Source organism: Erpetoichthys calabaricus, chromosome 11 (assembly GCF_900747795.2).
Source record: "Erpetoichthys calabaricus chromosome 11, fErpCal1.3, whole genome shotgun sequence".
In the NCBI taxonomy this organism is placed as follows: Eukaryota; Metazoa; Chordata; class Cladistia; order Polypteriformes; family Polypteridae; genus Erpetoichthys; species Erpetoichthys calabaricus.
The window spans coordinates 44804249-44832229 of record NC_041404.2 but is presented as its reverse complement, the minus strand read 5'-3'; the positions used below and the strand labels follow the sequence as shown (position 1 = coordinate 44832229).

Sequence of the window (27981 nt, the reverse complement as noted above, 5' to 3'; positions counted from 1 at the left end):
GTCTTCCTTTGTCTCTGGTTCCATCTATTGATCGTGTCAGAGGGTGACCCTCCCAGGTTCCTCACAGGTATGTGATACCACCCTGAACCCCAGGTTGTATTGTCTTCTTCTTCTTCCACAGTGAAGAGAAACTGCCCAGTGAAGTCAACTGACTCTGCCCCTTCTGGTCCCTGGGCCATAAAAGTGCAACCACTTGGAAGGAGGCATCACTTTTTGTCTAAGCAACACTGAGAAAAATCACTTCACATCCAAATAATGACTGGAGAAGCTACTAAGAACAATTAAGCCACATTATAACAGTGGTAGTATTTCTTGTGTTTTTTTTTAACCTCCATCGTGATTTTTTTTTTTCTAAAACCTTAAGTAAATGGGGACAGCTAGCATAGCGACCCAAAAATGCACCTGCATATCAGCCTGTCATTTCCTGCAACAACCTCAATAGACAGAACTTTATTTGTCTTCAGGGGAGAAATTTTGCTTCTTCAGATGCTCTTTATATAACTAAATATGTGATATTAATATGTAATAGTCATGTTACTGGTGAAAATAAAGTAATTAGCAGTTCCTTTACATTTTTGACAGAGTTACTGTTGATAATAAAACCACCACTTTCTAATACATTACTTTTTTTTAACGAGTTTGGTTGAATTCATAATGTATCGTATATACACAGAACAATACTGCAGCATTCTGGTAATACATGGTCAAGAAGTCAATGTCTTACATATTTCTGAGGTTAGTACAACAGCTACATAATTCAGTGGCCCTGCCTCCTTAGGTTCCACATACAGGAAACAGGGCAGAATACGAACAACACTAGAAATGCAAAAATAAAAAAAATGATAAAATTCCAAATATATGAAGACACAACTAAACTAAAAACAAAATTAATAAGATAATATACAACAGGATAAATGAACATAACAATGGGGCATTTAGGGATATTCAAAACAGCAGCATTAGCTGAATCAATATGGGAAAACACAGCAGAGTGGTCCAGTGTACCAGAACTCAAAGCAATGCCACGAGAGGCAGTCTGTAAACCTACAAACAATGATCTTGTGGCAGGTTACCATCATAGCCTATCCTGTACAAAAATGAAATATGTGTAAAATATATTTTTAAATACATATTGCTACCTACATGAATGTTTTTAAAAATATTTTAGAAAATACTTCAAGGATGAATATATTACAATCTCTTGCAGTCTACCGACATGTATTGTAAAATAAGTAATTGTTGTTTTGGTATAATGCAAAACATGATATAAAAAAATGTATACTTAATATAGTTTAAAGTTCTAAAAATGATATACTTTGAGATACATTTTAGAAAAATATTGCAATATATTTTTAAGTACACTCTAAATGCCAATTTCAATATAAGTATACAATATATATGTCAAGATGGCTACTATTTTTGTATATTACAGTGTATTTTAAAAATATATTAACCTGCAATGAAAATATCATTCAATAGAAATCTCCTATGCGTTTCATATATTAAGTTATACATGACCAAATTGCACTGCGACGCAACACAAATTATAAACTTATTTCTAATCAAGGTAAAGTAAGTGATAAGGTTGTATATTGAAGCCTAAGTATGCTGGCAAAGTGACCTGCTTGGATTACTTTTAGTGAGTTACAGGGACTGCGGTGGGTTGGCACCCTGCCCGGGATTGGTTCCTGCCTTGTGCCCTGTGTTGGCTGGGATTGGCTCCAGCAAACCCCCATGACCCTGTGTTCGGATTCAGCGGGTTGGAAAATGGATGGATGGATGGATGGAGTTACAGGGAGTTCAAAATTTCACAATAAACTGGAATCATGTCCTTTCATACACAATATGTTTGGAAATGTATTTCCATCAATCCATCCATTTTCCAACCCGCTGAATCCGAACACAGGGTCACGGGGGTCTGCTGGAGCCAATCCCAGCCAACACAGGGCACAAGGCAGGAACCAATCCCGGGCAGGGTGCCAACCCACCGCAGGACACACACAAACACACCCACACACCAAGCACACACTGGGGCCAATTGTTTTCTCTTATATTTCAGATATAATGTTACAATATATAATTGAACAACATGTATGTTATATTATATTGAAAGCTACTGTATGCCCACATGGACAACAAAGAGCTTTTTACCTACAAGGTTATCTGATTTCTTCACATATTAAAATGCATCATGCGTTTTTACTTGGAAACAAAGGATGGAAAGATTCTATCCTCATATTACATGGTTCAGCGCAGACTCTACCGTAGATGACTAGGATGGCGTTGGCCAAGTTCTCTAGAACTGTGACTGTGTGTGGCTTTGTCTGTTATAAAGGACCCTCCAGATGTTTATCTTCTTCATTTATAGTAATGATAATAATAATACTTTTTATTAATATAGCACCTTTCCCATGCTGAAGTGATGACGCTGACTGAGATTTTGTTTTTCTCTCCTCTGCTGTCAACTGGTCATAGTTAAACATTAATGTTTATGGACAGACAGGCATGTTTATGGACAGATAGGGCCTATTGAAAAATAAATTGAATTGAATTGAAGTGCATTGAATTGTATCTTTCCAAGGTATCCTAGATTTCCTCCCACTTTCTAAAACATGAAAAGTGGGATAACTGGTGACTTGAAATGGGCTGACTCAGAATGTGTGTGAGTACACCTTGCTTTGCATTGTCATTCTTCACATGGCTTGTTCCTGTGTTGCTCCTAAACCTCAGGCTTCTTGTCTGGACAACCCTAAACATCAGTGGCATTTGAACATGGATGGATAAATAGAATGCATTTTTCCACTGTTTGCAAATGTGTGACCTTTGTACAGGACCTATTCCACCACAGATGCCACCAGATATTCTCTGACCTTTGTTTTTTTACCTTAACAGCTTTATAGATAAGAAACGAGATTAGTGGTGATGGACAGGTTGACAGACAAGATTAGATGGGAGTTCCCATGGACTATGATGTTTGTGGATGACTTATGATCTGTAGTGAGAGTAGGGAGCAAGTTGAGGAGACCCTGGAGAGGTGGAGATATGCTCTGGAGAGGAGAGCAATGAAGGTCAGTAAGAACAAGACAGAATACATGTGTAAATGAGAGGGAGGTCAGAGGAATGGTGAGGTTACAGGGAGGAGAGTTGGTGAAGATGGATGAGTTTAAATACTTAGGATCAACAGTACAGAGTAATGGGGAGTGTAGAAGAGAGGTGAAAAAGAGAGTGCAGGCAGGGTGGAGTGGGTGGAGAAGAGTGTCAGGAGTGATTTGTGACAGACTGGTATCAGCAAGAGTGAAAGGGAAGGTCTACAGCTATGTTATATGGGTTGGAGATGGTGGCACTGACCAAAAAACAGGAGACAGAGCTGGAGGTGGCAGAGTTAAAGATGCTAAGAATTGCATTGGGTGTGATGAGGATGGACAGGATTAGGAATGAGGACAATAGAGGGTCAGCTCTGTTGTGTTGTGTTGGTTTGGACATGTGCAGAGGAGAGCTTCTGGGTATATTGGGAGAAGAATGTTAAGGATCGAGCTGAGGACATTATGGATGTTGTAAGAGAAGACATGCAGGTGATGGTCTAAAAAGGAATTAAAAATGAAAGGGTGGAAAGATTATAAATAATTTGGTTTGTGTTTTATTATGGTTTTGGGCCTGACTTTATGGATGGTGAGACTACTTTAATGTTCAGTGGTTCACATATTGTTTGGCTGAAAGCACTTTTCTCAGCTGCATGTCATATTGGGCTAGCTCTACCACCAATTTATCAATAAACAAATGCATGAGCCTAAAAGTCGACCTTCAAAGAGTTAAATGAGTTTCCCTGCTTTTAGATCAGGTAGCGGAGAATTGTGGTTACCTTTTTTTTTTTAGTTCTGACAAGTGCAGAGGAAGCAAAAAAACCTTTCAGGCCTGCTGTGGAAAGCTTAAATCAGATGGGGAAAGGGTTGCTATGAAAGTGAAAGGAGGACCTGAGAAATGGAGGCCAGCCTGAAGAAATCCACAAAGCCTAAACCAGAAACGGGGAATCCTAAATATTCATTACATTTGTATAGGTGAGATTATTTTTTTTAATTGTTTCTTATTTATATTTGGTGTCTTAAAGTCTTCTGTGTGTGGCGCAGTGGGTAGCGCTGCTGCCTCGCAGTTGGGACACCTGGGGACCTGGGTTCGCTTCCCGGCTCCTCCCTGCGTGGAGTTTGCATGTTCTCCCCGTGTCTGCGTGGGTTTCCTCCGGGCGCTCCGGTTTCCTCCCACAGTCCAAAGACATGCAGGTTAGGTGGATTGGCGTTTCTAAATTGGCCCTAGTGTGTGCTTGGTGTGTGGGTGTGTTTGTGTGTGTCCTGCGGTGGGTTGGCACCCTGCCCGGGATTGGTTCCTGCCTTGTGCCCTGTGTTGGCTGGGTTTGGCTCCAGCAGACCCCCATGACCCTGTGTTCAGATTCAGCGGGTTGGACGATGGATGGATGGAAGTCTTCTGTGCCACTCAGTTACTAGCTAAGTACTTGAATGACACTACACTTTACATTATATGTCAGTAGAATTGATGTCTAAAAGAAAACAATACAACAAAATAAGTATGTATACTGTATTCAATACACACGCAAATATATACTGTGTAATGTGATACATAATGGATGGACCAGCATTCTGACTGGGAAGGAGAGGGGTCCCTTATCCGGCTGGGAAGTTGTTATGGAAGGATGGTGCTGATGGATGTAAATACTGGTTGGGATGGTTTTTAATTACTTTTCCGAGCTGAGGAGAAAATATAATGGATGGCTTGGGAAAGACTGCCTGCCAAGAACATTGCCAACGAGTTTCATTGCGTCTGCTTTTATGTGTTGTGGTTGCCGCATACGCTTGAAATTGCCCTTACTTTTTGATTTACTTTCGCATATATAAAATTGTGCACAATTTCTCTACTTTTACATTTGGAGCTGACTATTCAGTATGACTTTTTGTATTACAGACAGAATAATGGAATATGCAGAGGGTTTAAAGCAGCAACTTTGTGGCCCTTAGTGAATTGTCTTAATGCGATGAGGTGCTGATGAACCTTACTAAGGGGCAAATTTATAAAAACCTTAAAAAGTAAATGGCATAATAAATAACCAGAAAAGTAAATAAATATAGAAACACGAGGAAAAAAGAAAAATTGCAATTTACTACTTAATAGCCACACATTGGTTGCAATCCATTTTATTTTAAAATGAGATGAAAGATTTAGTAGAAGTGAAGTTGCTGCGTTCGATGTTTTGTTTTTTGCTGTGAGCGATTTCTTAGAAGGTGTCATCAGTTTATAATTTAATTACCTACTCTTTTATTTATTTTAACCGTTTACATTAATGTCCAGCTGTTCCCCCCGAAGGAGAGGAGCTGTCTTATCATCATTATCATCATCATTATCATGTAGCTTTTAAGGAAAATACATTAACTCTACTAATAATAGTAAAATTATTAGACAGCCTCATTAATCCAGTATCCTAAGTTTGATTTCCAGCCTTGAGCAAGGCCATTAACCTGCAATTGCTCCATTCTGGGTATGACATTAATCTGCATCCAGGCCTGCATGTAGTCCTTCCAACCTGCAGGGAAAAACCTCAAGGTCAGTAGCAGAATTGTCACTCCAGCCACCATAAAAAAACCTCACACTGTTCCACTCCATCTGAACTAGTGTGGTGCTGAGGTGTCACTCGTCAAATGGCTGCACTCGGGTCCTAATCGGGGATCCTGAGTTGGTTTGTCATGTGATGGGTGCAGCAATGCGCTGTATCAGTGCGTTCTCCTGACCTCCTCCTCCTCGTCCTGGTTGTTTCATCTTTTGAGTTTACATGTTCTCTTAAAATCTTTATAAATTCTTCTTGGAGTTCTCGGATTTTCCTCCTACATTCTAAAAACACGCTTAGGTTGACTGATAATCGACAGTTCAATTTTGGTTCAATGGATGTACATCTGAATGTCCCTTAGAATGGACTGAAACTCTGTCTCTTCCGGGAGTTTGTTACTGTCATACATTTCAGCTAACTGCAATAATGGCTTTGATACTTCAGGCACCGAAAATGATTATAATTATGATTAATGTCTGTGTTCATATGCTGTATTTATATCTACAGCAAATTAATTTTTAATACATTTGCCCAACATTCTGAAAACATGTTTTCACTTTGTCATTACGGGTTATTGAGTGTAGATTGAGGGCACAAATGACAAATGTATCCATTTTAAAAATAAATCTACAACACAATAAAGTGTGCAGAAAATGAAGGGATCTGAATACCTTCTGAACCCACTTTATATTTTTAATTTGTTCCTGATTGACACTAAATTGCCCTAGTGTGTGTGTTCACCCTGTGATGGACTGGCACCCCTGTCCAGGGTTTATTCCTGCCTTGTGCCCTATGCGAGTAGCTTGGATGGTCTCCAAAACCCCCTGCCACCCTGTTCAGGACTAAGTGGATTAGAAAAATGACTGACTGACTCTGACTACCATATGTTTTTCCTATTAGAGTGTCTTAAGCACCTGAACACCATTCCCAAAAGTGAGGAATGAATTTGGAACTGGCATTTAATTTTAAAAGGACTTCCTAGATTTGGAAGAACACCAGAATAAAAAAGAAAAGGCTCAGAACTGAATCCTGATTGAACAAGATATGAGACACCAATACTAACTGCAGTGACATTATAAACATTTTTAATGAAACATTTCAGATGCCTGAACATGCATGCTGTCTCTAAATTTGGCTTTTATCTTAAGCAATCTACCATTTCTAAAATTATGCTAGTTGTAACAGTAGTTTAACTCTAAGTTACTGTAAATATTCTATAAAAAAACACCCAAGTATACAGTAAGCTGTGCACAGTGCTCAACAATCTCTTATCTCTTAGAAAGATATTTTTTATATTCATGTAGAATTATATGATAGATGATAGTTTATTATTGTAGGGACAGCATGTCGGTACAGGGGTTAACACATCCACTTCACAGGTCATTAGACCTTCATTCATGTCCGAGCCTGGACACATACCTTGCAGAATTTGCCTATCTTACCCATGTTTGTGTGGATTTCCTCCCCTTCATCTACAGTTAATTACTTCTTCATATGAAGCTGATAGAAATCTGCTGGATCTTCTTTATCCGTGACTTTGAGGATTTTGAAGACCTGGCTTAGGTCCCCATGCCGTCTCCTATACTCAAGAATAAGCAGATTTAATTCTCTGAGTCTGTCATAGTAAGACATGTCATTAAGTCCTGGGATGCTCTTGGTTGCTCACCTCTGCCCCGCCTCAAGTGCTGCTATGTGTTTTTTTGTTCTGTGGTGCCCAGAATTACACACAACACACCTGTTGTGGTCTCACTAGTGCATTATATATTCTGAGTATAAAAACCATCCATCCATCCATTTTCCAACCTGCTGAATCCGAACACAGGGTCACGGGGGTCTGCTGGAGCCAATCACAGCCAACACAGGGCACAAGGCAGGAACCAATCCCGGGCAGGGTGTCAACCCACCGCAGGAGTGTAACAACCCACAATTATTATTAAACAGTTTTTATAATATAATCTAACATTTACCTTTTTTATCACTTCTGCACATTTCTTAGACTCGAAAAATGTTGTATCACCATAAACCCCTAAATCCTTTCCAAAGGTCGCTTCTTCCAGCATAGTGTCTTCTATTTTTTATTTATATTTGTCATTCCTTTAGCCAACATGTTGCACTTTAATACATTAAACTGCATTTTAGTCCAGTTCTGAAGTTTGTCTTTCTGAATTGTTTTTGCTACCTCCTTAGTGTTTGCCATTTCTCCAGTTTTAGTATCATCTGGAAATTACACAAGTTTACAAACTGTACCGAAATTAGTGTCATTAATGTAAATCAAAAAAGGAGCAGTCCAAGTGTAGACCGCTGAGGGACTTCACTGATGCCCTCACTCCATTCTCCTCATATCTGTGCTCTTTGTCTCTTGTCTGTTAACCAACTTTGAGATCCAGTTTTGTAGGTTAGTTCTGATGCCTAAAGCTTCTAGTTTTAAAATTTGTTTTTCGATGTGGGATTGAGGCAAAGGCTTCTCAAAAGTCTAAGTACGTTATGTTTTATGCTTTACTTTTGTAAACTATTGCAGATGAATGTTAAAAAAAATAAATATTAGTATGGTAAGATCTTCCTGCAATTCCCTACTAATTTCTACTATTCTCTGCTCTCTTTTCTGGTTCTTCTGTGGTGGTGACCTGCACCACGACTACCAAACCACCACGCTGCCCCCTGTGTTTATGGATTGAATGGTGGGTGTCCCAGATGTCCACATGACCATTAACATCTTCAATTTCTTCCATGTGAAGCCTGATAACCATGAGGACTGATTTAGAACATTTGTTTTAGGTAGAATGCCCAGTAAGAGCTGGGCGGTCTTTTGGATTTGGAACCCCTGCAGATTTTGTTTTTTTGTTTCTCCAGTCTAACTTGATTTTTTTTTTTGTGTCCTCTTGACCATTCGACCTTACCTTTTTCTTTGTTATATACTGTTTAATATTATTGCCTAATCTTGTTTATTTGTTTTATATTAACTTCCTTTTATTTCATTTTGTAAAGCACTTTGTGCCACATTGTTTGTTTGAAAATGTGCTATATAAATAAATGTTGTTGTTGTTGTATATCCTCCTATAAACCCATGTTCGCTCTTATTTAGTATGTCATTTTCTTGTAGGTACTTTTCAAAATTATTTCTTATTATAGCTTCCATAGTGAGACATGTTACAGAAGTGAGACTTATTGGTCTGTAATTACCAGGATCCATTTTATCTCCCTTCTTGAAGACTGGAGTCACATTTACAACTTTCTAGTCCTCTGATACTTCTCCATTCTTAAAGAGGTCTATAAATGACATCATCCATTTCTTTCAATACAGCAGGTATAATCCCATCCAGTTCGGATGTTTCATTAATCTTCAACATATTTAAGGCTGATTCTTCAATTTTAAAATCTATGAACTCAGACCTTCTTTTTACTTCTGCATGGCGCATTCCATTTGTTTCTTCCTTTAAACATGCTTAGGTGAAATATTTGTTTGGTTCATTTGCTATCGCCTTCTCGTTTTTAATGACTTCTCCTTTCCCTCTCATGCCTCAAGGATTTTCATGTTGCCATGGTCATTCTGACGTGGGTGGAAAAAAGGTGGAACAAGGAACAACTGACCAAAAAAATGGTCGTCCATAAGTCATAGTAAAATTGTTTGCAAAAATTCAAAATACTTGCTTGTCAAAGCCCATTACATATCCCAGAAATCTTAATGAAAAATACGCTCAAAGTCCTGTCTTCCTAAACGATTTCTTACCTAACTATATCATAAAAGAATCTCCATGATGGAGTGGTGGCTCTGAGGCTAGAGATCTGCACTGGCAATCGGAAGGTTGCCGGTTTCAATCCCGTAAATGCCAATAGGAACAATACTCTGTTGGGCCCTTGAGCAAGACCCTTAACCTGCAATTGCTGAGCGCTTTGAGTAGTGAGAAAAGTGCTATATAAATGCAAAGAATTATTATTATTATTACAATGTCTCCCATCTTGAACATCACAAGTCTGCAATACCAACTTTTATACTGTCCTGGTTTATACTGTCACTGTTTTCTGTCGCAACTTCTGGCTGTCATGACGTAGGACACAGTTCAATAACGAAAAGCTGAAATATCCATACAATTTTATACATTTATTTTCATGCTGTTTATTTATTTATTATTTATAAATTACATATGTAATCATATCTCGATGTAAGTTTTCTGTTTGTATTGAATTTTAAAAAGTTCTATTTTGTTATCATCTTGATTTTCATTAGGTACACAATGCTCCTGGTAGGGATCATGTGACTGCTTCATCACATGTGTGACATCATGGGATGTTACATATAAATGTGGTTGCATTTGTATGTTTATTTTTTTTTGTATTTTAGCCCATAGAGTTTGAAAAATCACCACCTTAGTGCTAGTTAGTTTTATTTTCAAGTAGGCTCTAGTATTCGTATTTAGTATAGTAGCACCAAAATCCAGTAGTACTGTACTGTTAGCATTAGAATAGAATTTTTCAGCTTCCACTTCAGTTGGTCCTTTCTTGATCCTGTTGCATGGGTCCATTTGGACTTCCTAGCATTTTGAGCTTCGCTAGCTTTGACTATGAATTTTCGCATTGTAATCATCTGCTGCTCTCTTTTCACTTACAATAATCCTCGACACCCTACATGTCAAAACAAAAGCTTTCAGAAGCACGTCATCTGTAAAATAAAGCCACACATTCAAAACAAGTGCAAGAACTTCATATTCATCAAATGTTTTTGTTTACTTTCTTGTTCTTTGTTAAAAAATATTGTTTTCATGAATTGAATTTTCTTTGTTTGCTTGTGATTATCCTTCATTGATTATCTTCTTGGTTAATTGAGTTTTAACACATTGACTGCTAAATACTTGTAGTAAGCAGTCTACAAATGGACACCACCTACAAATAAGTCATCATAAGTCATCTTTGGGGATGTAGTGCCAAATATGAGCATATTGGTAGAGTAGTGGGTAACCCACATAAACAAAGAATAGTAAGCATCTGAAGTAAGAAGGACAAATCAGAGTGCTGTCACAGAACAGAATATTTCACTTTCAGTTTACTTCTCTTTTGGATAACATTTACTTTTCACAAAAATAATGCATATTTTTAAAACCACAACCATCTGAATATTTCTCAGCAATTAGTGGTCCACCACTGTAAATGGAAACTGCGTCATGCAATTGCAACTAATACTGCACGTTAGACCAAGCTGTGTTATCACATAGCTGGTGTGCACAAACAACTTTTTGTTCCATCTGCCAACTGTGCAGTAATTCAAATAGATGTTTTTAGAGAAAATACATTTTCATTGTGAGTTTTGCTCAATAACAAAATGCATTTAATAGTCTATTAAAATAGCACTCTGATTTTGCATTGCTATTTTCAGTGTGGCAGTCAAAGTGTTAATTATTTTTCCCTTGTTTCCCTTGTTGTTCTTTTCTTCTTGCCATTCCCTCTTTATGTTGGGCCCAAGGGTGCAGGGCCTCCCAAGCTTGCAAGTGTTCTGCTAACAGCACAGTCACCTGGGACTTTATTTAAGGGTTTTGCAAGGCCACAGCTGACTGCTGGGGCGTTGAGTTTCCTCTATTTGTTGCTGCCTCCCCCAAACTCACTTAACCAAAAACTGTGATTGTATTAAGTAAGGGTTGTTTTAAATTCTTTGGTTTTGTAACGTTTGGACTTGGACTTATTTTCTTTGGCCATTTTTGATTTTGGCCTCTAGTATTTCTAAGCCTAGATTAGAGGTGAAAAGCAGCCAGCTGAGAAGAAAAGGATGAAAGTGTTGTGAGTAAGAGTCAGAAACATATCAAAAAGGGTTTGAGGCCACTAATTGTACCACCAATAGCAGGCCAAGACATTTACTGAGCAGCCCATAAGAAGCTCATCCCAACCCAATTAGTCCCCGACTTTAAGGCTTTGGCCTAGGCTAGGCCCAAAATGGGGAAAAATGTTTTTTTAAACTCAAAATATTCTTGACATTCTCAAAATAACAAAACTACATAACAAGAGAAACTGTGAAAAACACTTCCATCTACTTAATGAATCTAAAATAGCATGACGTCTATTGTTTTGAAAGAGTTTTGAAAGTCCCTAAACTCCTACCACACTACTTGGTCACTTATTCCATGTATCTGTGGTTTTTTGCGTAAAGAAAAACTTCCTAATGTTTGTGTGAAATTTAATCTGAACAAGTGACCCAGTATTGTTGATGAACTCATTTTAAAGTCACATTCTTGATCCACTGGACTAATTTCCTTCATAACTTTAAACACTTCAGTCAGGTCTCCTCTTAATCCTCTTTTGCTTAAACTGTAAAGGCTCAGCTCTTTTAATCTTTTCTCATAATTCAACCACTGTAGCCCTGGAATCAGCTGAGTTGCTCTTCTCTGGACATTTTCTTGTGCTGCTATGTTCTTTTTGTAGCCTGGAGACCAAAACTGCACACAGTACAGTGGAACCTCAGTTCACGACCATAATTCATTCCAAAACTCTGGTCGTAAACCAATTTGGTCGTGAACCGAAGCAATTTCCCCCCATAGGATTGTATGTAAATACAATTAATCAGTTCCAGACCATACGAACTGTATGTAAATATATATTTTTTTAAAGTTTTTAAGCACAAATATAGTTAATCAAACCATAGAATGCACAGCGTAATAGTAAACTAAATGTAAAAACATTGAATAGCACTGAGAAAACCTTGAACAACAGAAAAAACTAACACTGCAATAGTTCATGCTATAGCGCTACCAACCGCTGGCTAAAAACACTTTTTTTTTAATGAGTTTTAAGCACAGGGAAAAAAATGAACATTTGAAAAAATCTGTAATTTAATAAACCACCAAGAAAAGTAACATTGCAACAATGCACGCTACGAACCGATCGCTGTAAACAGAAGTGAAAACAAAATCAAGCCCAGTGCATTCTTTAACTGCCTTCCTACATATGCGTCCATCCCCCTCTCTCTCTCGCTGCCTGTCTCTCTCATGCTGCCTGTGTGTGTGTGTCTGTCTCTCTCGCGCTGCCTGTGTGTGCGTGCATCTCTCTCTCGCCGCTGCCTGTGTGTGCGCACATCTCTCTCTCGCGCTGCCTGTGTGTGCGCACATCTCTCTCTCGCGCTGCCTGTGTGTGCGCACATCTCTCTCTCTCGCGCTGCCTGTGTGTGCATGCGTCTCTCTCTCGCGCTGCCTGTGTGTGCGCACATCTCTCTCTCTCGCGCTGCCTGTGTGTGCGCGCATCTCTCTCTCGCGCTGCCTGTGTGTGCACGCGTCTCTCTCTCGCGCTGCCTGTGTGTGCGCACATCTCTCTCTCTCGCGCTGCCTGTGTGTGCGCGCATCTCTCTCTTGCGCTGCCTGTGTGTGCGTGCGTCTCTTTCTCGCGCTGCCTGTGTGTGTGCGTCTGTGTCTCTCGTGCTGCCTGTGTGTGTGCATCTGTCTCTCTCTCATGCTGCCTGTGTGTGTGTGTCGCGCTCTCTCACTCTCTCTCTCTTGCTCGCTGCACAAGAAATGCACAGGGAGAGATTGAACATGTACAAACCGAAAGGGAAACTGGCTTGTTCGTATACCGAGTGTGTGGTCATGAACCGAGGCAAAAGTTTGGCGAACGTTTTGGTCGTAAACCGATTTGTATGTGCACAGAGACGTTCGTGAACCGAGGTTCCACTGTACTCCAGATGAGGCCTCACCAGTGTGTTATAAAGGTTGAGCAGAACCTCCTGTGACTTGTACTCCACACATCGTGCTATATAACCTAACATTCTGTTAGCCTTCTTAATGGCTTCTGAACACTGTCAAAGCAAACAAGTCCCAATATGCAAAACCAAAGGCACATCCAGAAAACCGTACAAATAAATCACAAAACGAGGAAATCCAAAGAAGTAGCAATTCTCATGAAATGAGCTCCAACCAATCACCATGAACCACTGCCTGAGATCCTGTTTTCCCATCTCCTGGGGTAGCACTCAAAGAACACAAGGGATGGATGTACATTTAAAGGGACAGTAAATAATTACAGAATAATAAACAAACCCAACACTAATCACAAAAAATACATAGAAAGCAATAATTCATATAATACATAAAGCATATGTAAACTCCAGCTGATACATAACACAAAGTGAGAGGTTCAGTGTTGGTAGACCAAGGGAGAGGAATCAGTAATATTCCACTGTTTTTTTGTTTTTTTTTAATCCTTGTGACAGAACTTAAATAACAGAAGGTGTCTGAATGGTTAAAAGAAAACTCAAACCAGCTAGTGGCAGACATTTTATCTTCTCTTGCTCTTCTGAGGGTGTGATAAGAAGGTGTTGCAGACAGAACTGCTCCTTTGAAAGTTCACTCACTCTCAGTTTTTTTAGTGATTTGAGGATTGTTGGTTGCAAGCCTGAGATATTTTATTAGGATTTCTTAAAGAGGTGTTGACGAGAGATGCCATGTTACCCCAATGTTGACTACGACTTTGCATGAGAAATGTCCAAAATTAAAGTCAAATACCAAAGACCCTACAAGTTTCTTTTAACTACAGTTCAAGACAAAAATAAGGTATGCTTAAATCTGCCTAATCTAATTGAGGTCATGGTGCTGTCCCTTATCCCAGCAGTATTGAGCACAAGGGAGAAACTGTGTGTGTGGCACCAGTCCAAGATGACAATATCTACTGTATATGTATATTTTTAATTTAAGATAGATTATTGAGGTTAGAGCTATAGCATACTGTATCTGTTATAGTCAAGGCACATGTAGGTGTGGGACGCTGGAAGAGAACTCAGCCTGACAGCACACTGTTTGCAACTTTAAAGCTCTCCAATCTGACGGGCGGGGAGAATTCGACAATTGCTGTCCATCAAGTGAGAGCTTCTATACAGCACAAAGCCACCAAGCTCATGATTCACAAATGGTGCTTAGCTGGTTACACCACAGAGCAAATTCTCGGAATGAAACAATATAATAATAAAAGACCATCAGTAGATCGGTGGACAGCATTCAGGATTGTTGTAGAGAATACAGTAAAGCAAAACCACACAAGAGTATTTGTAAACTGTTACTAAACTATACTATTCTGTTACTCTTCACGGGTTCTTCTTTTGGCACCTTGTTCCTCTGCCAAGCTTCTCTCCTACCCATGGAAAATTCGTCTGGGAGCCTTGGAAAGTTTCTCTCATCAGATTGGATGTCTGAGCACAAACTCTATTATAGAATGTCCAGGACTGGGTTGGTGGCTAGTTGGCCGATGTCGCCAGGACTGTGACTTGGTCTGACTTTGTCTATAATAGTTGACCATGGACCCCCAGACATTTATATCCTACAGGAATGCTTCTGAGTGGAGTTTTTTTTTTCTCTCCATAGTTCAACAATTATCCAGCAAACAGTGATCCCCTTTGAGCAGAGCATGGGCAGTGTGGACTTTGGAAGACCCAATTAAATAGCACAGTGGCCCAATGTTGGGGCTGCTACAAGGGGCCCCTCTGCAAAGTTCCCCTCATGTTCCAAAATGGGCTAATGGCTGGCAGTACAAGTTCAGTAAGTTCCTTACTGGCCCAGATGATGGTTTAGTAATGATGGCCAATGTAATCAGTACCCCAAAGTTGCCCACCTTTTAATGTTGTCACAAAATAAGTAACAGAGTGTCACAGTAAGTAGCCCAAGGTTCATGCCCTAGGCCCTCTCTGCATGAAGTTTGTATGTTTTCCCCATGTCCATGTTGGTTTCCTCTGGGTTCTCCGGTTTCCTCCTACAGTCATGCAGGTTAAGTGGATTGTGGTGCAAAAATGGACCCTATGCTGTTTGTATGTTCACCCTGTGATGGGCTGGTGCCCTGTCCATGGGTTGCTTATGCTTGCTGTCATTGCTTGCTGGGATAGGCTCCAGGTGCCCAGCAACATTACTCTGGATAGAACAGGTGTAGAAAATGGAGAGATGGGTGTAGAAAATGGATATTCATGACCAAATTTGGCCTCTCTGTCTGTTTGCTTACACTAGTTTTGGGGCCAATGTCGCCCTAATGTGCAAATTCCAATTGGGCCGTTGTTGGTTGCACACATAGGTTCAATATATTTGTCCAAACTGAGCCTAAACGGGATCAATGTCAGAATATATGCTGGGTAATTAATGCGCAGATATTTATGGGGGGCGGCACAGTGGCTCAGTGGGTAGCGCTGCTGCCTTTGGGAGACCTGGGGACCTGGGTTCGCTTCCCGGGTTCTCCCTGCGTGGAGTTTGCATGTTCTCCCCGTGTCTGCGTGGGTTTCCTCCGGGCGCTCCGGTTTCCTCCCACAGTCCAAAGACATGCAGGTTAGGTGGATTGGTAATTCTAAATTGGCCCTAGTGTGTGCTTGGTGTGTGGGTGTGTTTGTGTGCGTCCTGCGGTGGGTTGGCACCCTGCCCAGAATTGGTTCCTGCCTTGTGCCCTGTGTTGGCTGGGATTGGCTCCAGCAGACCCCCATGACCCTGTGTTCGGATTCAGCGGGTTGGAAAATGGATGGATGGATATGTATGGGTTATATGTAGGTTAATCAGTTTCAAACCACTTTGTTTTCCTTTGTGTTTAAACACATTTGTTTCTTGGGAGCCAGATAAGGGTTCCACTAATGGTAATTACTCAGCAAACCAGGGGTTGGTGCTGTGTTCTGATACCTTCTATATTTCTCCCTCTGCAGAATGGAAAAGTGAGAGCCATTCCACCGCTGACATCACTTCCTTTGTCCACCCTCCTGGACCCGCCCCTTCCTGCCTGAATCCCAATGGAAGTTGGCACATTGGAGTCAGTTCTACATAGGACTCCTGTCTGAAAAGACGTGATCACTGTCTTTACAAAAAGATCATTTCTTTTTTGATTTATTCTCATTATATGGTGTCACAGATGTGCCCTAAACCTTTTCATGTCTGCTTCTTGTTTTACAGTCTTTAGGTGTACTAATTATGATTTGGTAATTTGGAAAATTTATAATTGCATTTTGCCTGAGAATGTATCACAGCGCTCAGTGCCTACACTCTATACAAAAGTAAACTGAATTGAGTTTAAATGAATATTTTGAGGTGATTTTGGTTCCCAGTAGTGAGTAAGTGGGTGAGGTGAGGGGTAGGGAGGCTGACAAGAAAAAGAAGTTTAAAAAACTAGTTGTGTGGTGTAAGTCAGAAGCCCACTTGAGAACAGGGAATTCTGTTAACCTCAACTGAATAAGTGGCTGCCTACTGACTTGGAGGTTCGTCATTAGATTCTCAGTATAGAGATGTGAAAAGAAGACGGGCAGAGAGGCCTGAGCCATTTCTCACTGGATAACATTTAGTATCTGAACTCCCCCCAAATACAAGCAGCTGCTGAAATGTTCTACTAGAGAAGGAAAAACTCTGAACTACCGCTGCTCCAGCACTATCTCAGATGCTTATCAAGCTCTACCACCTACAACTTGTACCACGCCATGATCTTTATTAGATCCTTCTTACAGACTGTACTTTGCAGGGGACGCACACTTCCTGAAATTTAGGTTGTTTTACGCTGAGCCTAACACTAGCCCACACAAACCACAAAAACAGAAGGCGGAGGAACAAACACACAAACATTGAGGGTGAAAAAAAAAGAAGTTTGCTTGCTATGAAAGCTGAAATTAACTTGAAGCAAACATTAATAAAATAATGAAATAAGAGTTCCTGCTCTAGCAGCAGGTCGAGCGAGTGTCTCTCTAGCTGTGACCAGCTGTCTTGACTGAATGGCTTGAGAACTTCCAGCAGGAATGCACTGAGATATTAAACATTTGACGGCACCATCAGGGTATAGTAATGTACCCCCCCCTTCTTATATACTGATAACACTTGTCCAATAAATGACAGAACTTTGTATGCATGTCTTTCTCTCACTAATGAGACATTTTGGCCATTTCTATTAGCAGTTGTAATCATATTTTTTCTGATTTCTCTTGGAATCTTTAATTTTAATTGCTCATAGTATCTCGTATTCTCAGTATTTTTATGTGAATGTGAAGAGAGGTAAAAGAGAGAGTGTGCAGGCCGGGTGGAACAGGTGGAGAAGAGTGTCAGGAATAATTTGTGATAGACAGGTATGTTTTCCTATAAGGAGTGCTAGCTCCCTGGTTGGAATAAGTTGTTTTGTAATTGCGGCATCTTAGGTAACCCAAAACTATATAGATATAATATTAAGAGGCAATACCCCTCCCATAGTGATATGGTGGTAATAAATCACATAAGAGAAAATAACTTAGCTTTCTTTAATGACGATTTACGTGGCACAACAGATGAGGAAGCCAATGACAAGACTTTTTACCGAAGTGGGATCTCGATGTATATAGTCTGCCATTTTCGTCGCTGTGCTGGAAGGATTTTCAGGATCGGATGATGTTATCTCTCATCCGTCCATCAGCTTCAAAGGTGTGCCGGGCAATGTTCCAAGGTTTTATACTCTTACTCCATGTGCAGGCCCCCACTTTGGTAAATCATGCCATTCCAAACAAGGCAAAGAGAGGCATGCTGACTCTAACACACAGAAATAGTGCACGTTGCCCATGAGCCCCTTTGTACTAAATCTGGCTCAGCTGTGCTTGTAGAATGAAAAGAAAAACAGATTTAAAATATTTGCACAGAGCATAGTGACATTAAACTTATATTCTGATTACAGGGTATTAGCAAGAGTGAAAGGGAAGGTCTACAGGACGGTAGTGAGACCAGCTATGTTATATGGGCTGGAGACGGTGGCAGGAGGCAGAGCTGGAGGTGGCACAGTTAAAGATGTTAAGATTTGCATTGGGTGTGATGAAAAAGACAGGATTACGAATGAGCACATTAGAGGGTCAGCTCAAGTTGGACAGTTTGAAGACAAAGTCAGAGAGGCGAGATTGCGTTGGTTTGGACATGTGCAGAGAAGAGATGCTGAGCATTTTGGGAGAAGGATGTTAAAGATAGAGCTGCCAGGCAAGAGGAACAGAGGAAGACCTAAAAGAAGGTTTATGGATGTGGTGAGAGATAACATGCAGGTGATGTGTGTGACAGAGCAAGATGTGAAAGACAGGAAGATATGGAAGAAGATGATCCGCTGTGGCAATCCCTAATAGAAGCCTCTGAAAGAAGAAAAAGAAGTGAAAATGTGAGCTATAGCTATATGTAAAATCTTAAGATATAGCAAAAAAATCATATATACAGTATTAAAATAACCAACCAAAGCATATATCACAGCAACATATTAATTACTGTTCGTGTGTGCTGCACACTATACAGGCATGCATTAAAATTAGCCAATAAAAGATTAAAAACAGTGCAACTTTACTGCATCTTATAACCTACATTTAAATGGGGTGTCATGGCCGGATCCAGAAACCCTTCCAATGACTACTGCATTTAGAAGACCCAGCTGCTTATCCTACACTGCCGGTTATAAAATAGTGTCAGCATCAAAAGTGTAGAATCATTTACACTACTTTTAAAAATTCTGTGCCGTGTCTTGTGTTTAACCAGCCGAGGTGGGCCCATGTCGCTCCCCTTTTCAGATGACGAGACTCTCTCCATGTATCAGCCCGTATTAAGTGCAGATCCTTGATGCCAGCCTACAGAGTTGAATATGGAGACACTTGTGAGGTCCTGCGCTCCTTCTTCCCCATTCAGGTCTGCTAGTGAACAGCATCTGATGGCATCGAATTTCAATTCATGTGTTGCTCCAAACTGGTGGAATGAGCTGCCCACCTCCATCTGAACTGCTGACTCCTTCAATGTGTTTAAGAAACGTTTGAACTCTTTAGTTCTGTGAGTATCTTTCAAAATGATGTTGGCTTTGATAGGTTCTTATAACTAAAGCCAATTTGGTCATGGGGTATGACAGATTTGCAAATCACATTCGCTGATCTCGTTGCTGCACCACGTCAGATTACATGACTGAATATTGTATCCCATGTCCCATTTACTGACTACATGCTGGTCTTCCAGCACAAGCATACTCACCAGTATCATGCTGCCTGATGGAGCCAGTGCTATATGAAGGGCTAACAGCTGCAGCTATTTCCATAGCAATCTCTCACTTTTTAATTTTTTTCCATTGTGTTTAGTACCAAAACACGAGACATCAGACAGGCGAACTCCTCTTTTATTTGTGAGGTTCAAAACACACATGTTACGAGTTGCTTATTCCTCGTTGCTACATTCTTTGCATTGAACTTCCAGCTGAACACACATTGGTTGTCAGCTCTCACACATAAGGAATGCACCCCTCAGACCAAAGAGAAAACCAAATCTATTTGATTGTATCCTAGCCAGTCACTGGTTAGTTGACCTCAGTCGTTAGGTACAGTGCATCCAGAAAGTATTCACAGCACATCACTTTTTCCACATTTTGTTATGTTACAGCCTTATTCCAAAATGGATTAAATTCATTTTTTTCCTCAGAATTCTACACACAACACCCCATAATGACAACGTGAAAAACGTTTACTTGAAGTTTTTGCAAATTTATTAAAAATAAAAAAATTGAGAAAGCACATGTACATAAGTATTCACAGCCTTTGCCATGAAGCTCAAAATTGAGCTCAGGTGCATCCTGTTTCCCCTGATCATCTTGAGATGTTTCTGCAGCTTCATTGGAGTCCACCTGTGGTAAATTCAGTTGACTGGACATGATTTGGAAAGGCACACACCTGTCTATATAAGGTCCCACAGTTGACAGTTCATGTCAGAGCACAAACCAAGCATGAAGTCAAAGGAATTGTCTGTAGACCTCCAAGACAGGATTGTCTCGAGGCACAAATCTGGGGAAGGTTACAGAAAAATTTCTGCTGCTTTGAAGGTCCCAATGAGCACAATGGCCTCCATCATTCATAAGTGGAAGAAGTTCGAAACCACCAGGACTCTTCCTAGAGCTGGCTGGCCATCTAAACTGAGCGATCGGGGGAGAAGGGCCTTAGTCAGGGAAGTCACTCTTTCAGAGCTCCAGAGGTCCTCTGTGGAGAGAGGAGAACCTTCCAGAAGGACAACCATCTCTGCAGCAATCCACCAATCAGGCCTGTATGGTAGAGTGGCCAGACGGAATCCACTCCTTAGTAAAAGGCACACGGCAGCTGGAGTTTGCCAAAAAGGCACCTGAAGGACTCTCAGACCATGAAAAAGAAAATTCTCTGGTCTGATGAGACAAAGATTGAACTCTTTGGTGTGAATGCCAGGCGTCACGTTTGGAGGAAACCTGGCACCATCCCTACAGTGAAGCATGGTGGTGGCAGCATCATGCTGTAGGGATGTTTTTCAGCGGCAGGGACTGGGAGACTAGTCAGGATAAAGGGAAAGATGACTGCAGCATGAAAACCTGCTCCAGAGCGCTCTTGACCTCAGACTGGGGCGACGGTTCATCTTTCAGCAGGACAACGACCCTAAGCACACAGCCCAGATATCAAAGGAGTGGCGTCAGGACAACTCTGTGAATGTCCTTGAGTGGCCCAGCCAGAGCCCAGACTTGAATCCGATTGAACATCTCTGGAGAGATCTTAAAATGGCTGTGCACCGACGCTTCCCATCCAACCTGATGGAGCTTGAGAGGTGCTGCAAAGAGGAATGGGTGAAACTGGCCAAGGATAGGTGTGTCAGGCTTGTGGCATCACATTCAAAAAGACTTGAGGCTGGAATTGCTGCCAAAGGTGCATCGACAAAGTATTGAGCAAAGGCTGTGAATACTTATGTACATGGGATTTCTCAGTTTTTTTATTTTTAATAAATTTGCAAAAACCTCAAGTAAACTTTTTCACGTTGACATTATGGGGTGTTGTGTGTAGAATTCTGAGGAAAAAAATGAATTTAATCCATTTTGGAATAAGGCTGTAACATAACAAAAGGTGGAAAAAGTGATGTGCTGTGAATACTTTCTGGATGCACTTGTATGTCACATTAGACGACTGCCTTCATGGAGTAGCTCCACCAACTGCCTCCAGCTTGCTAAGATTATGTAAATGAAGGCTATGACTGGAGATCAATGCAAAGCATTGTCTAATGTGACACAGCCTTAATGCTACATTCTCTTTATATTTTTATGTAAAACCGCAGACATTAGTCTCTGTTCCCATTATTCATCAATACTGGCCCCAAAAACGTAGACTTTTGAAAACACTCTTCAGAGCCACAAAATTCTGAAAACACCGGCTCGACATTGTCTGTAATTGCACTCAAATGGCGCTTGCTTATTATACAGCCCTTCCTTTTTCTGGATCCTGCTCATTAGAATTTCTCAGCCGCTTTACTTGTGCGTTACTCTCAATAACAATTACATCTCACTGTCGGTCCAAACAAAACTATCCCTGTCTATTTTTTTTTTCTGTTCATCATTGTTGTTCTCCAGGCTGCCATAGAATGTGTAGCATGGAGGACACTTCTTCTTGCTCCATCCGTCGAACCGTGTACACTCAGTGTAGGTGAACAGCGACGTTTACAGTGTGGACAGAGGTATTTTCACAAACAATGTGAAAATGGTGGTGTGGAAGGAGGTGGCTTTCATTTAAAAACTAATTGTATGTTCTGTTTGGCTTAAACCTCTTCACTTGTCCTGTAACACTCTGATGTTTACTCGATTATGTTAACCTCTTTTGTAAGTTGCTGTCAAGGAGGACCTCCTCACAGGCTCAGTTGAGGTATTACAGTAACCCGCATGGGACGAGAGAGGCTGCTGCCACTAACATTAAAACCTCCTTCTTTCCCCACAGTGCAGAGAAGGTGCCCGGAGAAGGCATTTGACCCCATAAAACCCCAGGCATACTGGAACAACCCACCGGATGGAGATCTGACAGCAGCGACTGCAACCCTGTGATTTTACCATTGTTGAATTCCTGTACTCGTGACTTACGCCAAAGAGCATTATTTTCTTTTTGTTTTTTTTTTCTCATTTCTCTAGGGACAATAAAAGGGACGACCCAGTTGGCACCCCAAAATTTCTTTTGCTGTCTGGAGACCTGCCATTCCTGCACTCAGGCACATCACACTGAACAAAAGTGTCTCCTAAGCATATTTATGTAAATGTATTTACTTGTACTCTGATACGGGATAAAAATATAACTTCAATTATTCAGAAAGTTCAGCAGTGAAAGCTTTTAATTTAAAAAGTTAAACTTTTCTCGATCAGTACTGGTCAACTTTTATCAAGATGTCACACAGAGTTTTCTCAATTTCTCCATCTGGTTTGGCATTCAAAACATGAACCGTAGCATGCTGTTTAGACAGCAGGAAGGATTGTAGGGCTGAAACTGAATTCTATTTGTGATCGATAAACATCTCAAGACCACAACCCCCCAAGTGTCCATCCCTTTCAACTATTACCATCATGGAAAAGTTACCAATTACTCAGAGCAAAAAACACTCAGCACATTTTTAAACGGTGCGTTTCCTTCTGCAGTCTTTATATTGCTTCACCTTATCTCTTCAGATCTCCAAAACTCTCAGCCCAACCAACTTAATTTGTTTATTTCTGAAGAGTGACTTTGCGTAGGAGTGCAACTTTCATATATTTCTATATTGTTTAATATACAGTATTTATTATGTTTTTGCATAGTATCATTTACTGCTCACGTATAAGGACTTGCAGAGTCCTTATTCATTTAATCTGTTAGACGTCAGAAGAAAGCCTCTATAAATGAAGCAGGACAATTATTAAATTGATCAAATATCACACAGTGTTCTGTAGTCCCTCTCACTATCACAATCAAACATTCCTTCAAAATACATTGCATAATTAAAAACATTTAATAAACAAAACTCCAGAACGTTACGTTAGGTGATAGTCAGATTCTTAGCATCTGATACGAATGTCAGCGGCACTGAAGCACCACAAGGAACGGCTATAAATAGAACACCAGGTCATGTCGCTTGCAGAAATAATAAGATGATTCTGGGGGGATGAGACAGAGGAGAGGAACTTTGAGAATTGTCGGCAGCTTAACAACAGAAAAATCAGCAAACTGCTTAGTGACCTTCACCACACCAAAAAGCCTCCATGTTCAGTCACAGTTCAGGGAGTGGATGTAGAGGTGGTCCACTCCTACAAGTACTTGGGGGTCCACATCGATGACAGGTTGGACTGGTCTCATTACACAGAGAAACGACAGAAGAAAGGAGAGAGCTGGATCCTATTTCCTTAGGAGACTGTGTTCCTTTAATGTGGAACGTGACATCCTTCACATCTTCTACAACTGTGTGGTGGCCAGTGTGAGTTTTCTATGCTGTGGTGTACTGATAGATAGATAGATAGATAGATAGATAGATAGATAGATAGATAGATAGATAGATAGACAGACAGACAGACAGACAGACAGACAGACAGACAGACAGACAGACAGACAGACAGACAGACAGATAGATAGATAGATAGATAGATAGATAGATAGATAGATAGATAGATAGATAGATAGATAGATAGATACTTTATTAATCCCAATGGGAAATTCACATACTGGGTTGGTAACATCAGTTCAGAGAGGCCCACTGAATCAACAAACTAATTTAAAGGGCAGGTTCAGTTATGGGACCCACCCAGGACCCCCTGGAGGCAGCAGCGGAGAACACAGTAAAGACAACACTAAGTGTCATTATGGAAAACACTGTACATCCTCTCTCTGACATGCAGTGAGGACTTTCAAACAAAGAATCAGAAGTGTGTCAAGAAACGCTACAGGGGCTCCTGTACGCCAACAACAATACCCCCTCTTTGGGACTGGAGCTTTCGTCAAGTCAGAAGTTTTCATTCTATTTTTTAGTCATCCTTGTGTGTGTTCAGATCATTTTTCTGTGTATTAATTTATTTATTTAACGAACTTCTTAAAATATTGATGGATGACACATAGACATTGATAAATGATTCTTAACTGGTTTCTTAATAACTGTAAAATCATGTCAGTTTCTATTTGGGTTCTCTCAGTAACTTCCTTTTCCCCCCTTAAAATCCCACCCACTAACATTCTACTGGAAATTACCAAAAACAGGAATGTCAATCAAGATCAATATAAATTTAACTTGTTAATGAACATTCAAATACACAGTACTTCTGTAAAAAGCCAAAACTGACCTTATTTCCCATTCATCCTCAGTAGTTCAATAAGTCTGAGAAGTGAAACACAACAAGATGCTGAGGAAAAGTGTCCATAAAACTGGAATTAGAAGGCACAGTGTAGCTTTAAATGTATGGAGAAGCCTACCTGGCCATGGTGTTGACAAACGCAAGTATGGTGACAGCCTTTAACAGGAAGCTAACAGAACATGTCTACTCTGGTGACACAAACGAATTCCAAAGATGGACCAAGTGGCATCCTCTCATTTTTCATCCTTCAGGTGATTTTCAGTAAATATGGCTTCTCATAGAAACGAGATCAATAGACTGCCACTGTGGCCATGTTTCCACAGTAGTAGTTGATGTTTAATGGACCCTTTCATTAAATCTTGAATAATTTTATTTATTGAATTGTCGAAAAGGGTGGTATGGTGGCGCAGTGGGTATCGATGCTGCCTCGCAGTTAGGAGACCCAGTTTCGCTTCCCAGGTCCTCCCTACGTGGAGTTTGCATGTCCTCCCCATGTCTGCGTGTGTTTCCTCCCACAGTCCAAAGACATGCAGGTTAGGTGCATTGGCGATCCTAAATCGTCCCTAGTGTGTGCTTGGTGTGTGGGCGTGCCCTGTGGTAGGCTGGCGCCCTGCCCAGGGTTTGTTTCCTGCCTTGCGGCATGTGTTGGCTGGGATTGGCTCCGGCAGACCCCCGTGACCCTGTGTTAGGATATAGCAGGTTGGATAATGGATGGATGGATGGATGAATTGTCGAAAAGATATATCCAGTGTGAACATAACTGCTGTTTACATTGAACATTTATTTATCACACGGTAATAATCTTTGAATGAAGATGATAGGGTTGGTCTACCCAACCAACTCATACAGAACCACTTTAGAGTCAGTTAATCAGTCATTTCCTAACCTGTTTAGTCCTGAACAGGGTCTCAGAGGTGCAATTGGAGTTTATCCCAGCTAGCAATGGATGTAAGTTGGGGAAGAAACCCTGAACAGGGCGCCTGTCCATCCCAGGGCACACACACCAAGCACACACTAGTGCCAGTTCACCTGACCTACATGTCTTTGGACTGTGGGAAGAAACTGGGGCACCCAGAGGAAACCCACAATATATACACTGTACAGTATATATATATATATATATATATATATATATATATATATATATATATATATATATATATATATATATAGATGCACTTATTATAGTATAACAGGTGGCGTTTCAATGCTGAAAAAGTAACAGCGAGGTTAAATGCTCAACATAGTGGTTGTGTTGCCTTCCTCAGGCATGATGATAAAACTTGAATATCTCCAGCACTGTATACAAATTCATGCATGTCCAGAGTGAGTATCAAGAACTTTGTCTTTTATTCTAGTTACTTGTTTTAAAGTTGTCTAGATAGACTACACTTTTTTTGTCTCAAGGGAAAAAAATTCTTTTTTTTAACAGAAGCTTAATAAATAAATATTATAATATGACAAACAACATGCCAACCTTTTAAATGTAGACCAGAATGACTACAAAGAATGAAAACTAAAAAGAAATAAAACTTCTGATTTGGATGAAACTAGAAAGAGCAGTTAACCAAAGTACTTGAGTGAATGCTTTAGGACGCTTAGTGTCAAAAATTGTGAAAGCAGCTTTATTTTTATGGATACGACATCAGGTTCAGCTCATTAAATTACATTTGCCTTATTTAAAATATCGTGGAGCTTTACCATCCGCTACACATGACAGCGTGCTTGTATACTAAAGTTACTGTTCCTTTTATTTTAACCCTAGTTAATATTTTTTTTTTCAGTTTAAAATAGCAAAGACTTACCCAATCTAGTGAGACAATTGCACACCATGAGCCAAGATACAGACGTTTGGGTTGAGAAAGGCATTGGCATTGCAGCAGGAGTGAGTGAAGCTTCAGACTGACGAGACCAACTGCTCTGACGCTTTTTTTTTTCTCTTTCTTAAGAAAGTACAGGAAGTTCTGTGGGATTCCGCAAGCCTATTGCTTCCCTTTATACCAGACTGTCATTAACTGGCTTTAAATTAACCTTCTGAGAGGTTAAGTGAACATCTAAATATTACATTTTCTCAATCACAATAAAAAAAACCATATATTTTAAGTTTTTTTCTGTTGTTTTTTTTTAATAACACTATGAAGCATCTCATACATAAAACTACAATTTCTGTTAGTACATGAAGCTCCAAAACAAATAGCATTTAATTTAAGATCAGAACTGGGCAGTGTATGTTGACCTGTATTTCCTAAACATGTAACCCTCAGACAGTGGTAGCACTGCTGCCTCGCAGTTAGGAGACCTGGGTTTGCTTTCCGGGTCCTCCCTGCGTGGAGTTTGCATGTTCTCCCCGTGTTTGTGAGGGTTTCCTCCGGGTGCTCCGGTCTCCTCCCGCAGTCCAAAGACATGCAGATTAGGTGCATTGGCAATCCTAAATTGTTCCTAGGGTGTGTGCTGGCACCCTGCCCATGATTTGTTCCTGCCTTGCGCCCTGTGTTGGCTGGGATTGGCTCCAGCAGACTCCCGTGACCCTGTGTTAGGATATAGGGGGTTGGATAATGACTGTCTAACTGTAACCCTCACAATGTCTTCATACGGTATGTTGACACAATGCTTTCCTCAATGGGTCTTTTCTGACCTCATTCTGACACCCCCTTTTAGGTGCCCTGGATATCATTTTATTTCAGCCTGAACCTATTTTATCAACCATTCTAAAAACTGTAGTACTGATACAACAACAACATCTAATCCAACCTCTGCTCCTTAGGGACAAGCTGACAGAGATGGGAGTAGATTCATACCTGGTGGCATGGATTGTGGACTATCTTAAAGATAGACCTCAGTATGTGCGTCTCGGGAACTGCAGATCTGACATTGTGGTCAGCAACACAGGAGTGCCGCAGGGGACTGTACTTTCTCCGGTCCTGTTCAGCCTATATACACAATACAATACAATACAATTTATTTTTGTATAGCCCAAAATCACACAGGAAGTGCTGCAATGGGCTTTAACAGGCCCTGCCCCTTGACAGCCCCCCAGCCTTGACTCTCTAAGAAGACAAGGAAAACTCCCAAAAAAACCTTGTAGGGAAAAAATGGAAGAAACCTCAGGAAAGGCAGTTCAAAGAGAGACCCCTTTCCAGGTAGGTTGGGCGTGCAGTGGGTGTCAAAAGAAGGGGGTCAATACAATACAATGCAGTACACAGAACAGAACAATTTCTCAATATAGTAAGAAATAAAAAATATAAATTTTAGAAGTACAGAGCAGAATTTAACAATAAATGATATATCTCATAATAAGATTTGGATTTGTGTAGAGTCCTGGAGACCTCATCCTTCAAGCTGCCTCCCCCATT

The 27981-nt window shown here is 40.5% G+C and overlaps 1 protein-coding gene across 1 annotated transcript in view; it reads right to left on the bottom strand.

Moving 5' to 3' along the window:
* The window catches only part of si:ch211-132g1.4 (T-cell surface antigen CD2), a 38120-nt gene extending 11578 nt beyond the window's left edge, over nucleotides 1-26542 (bottom strand). Inside the window, exon 1 of the mRNA XM_051933744.1 lies at nucleotides 26434-26542. Coding sequence (XP_051789704.1) covers nucleotides 26434-26503 — 70 coding nt within the window. The 5' untranslated portion in view covers nucleotides 26504-26542. The remainder of the gene's footprint in view (nucleotides 1-26433) is intronic.
* Nucleotides 26543-27981: the final 1439 nt, after the last annotated feature.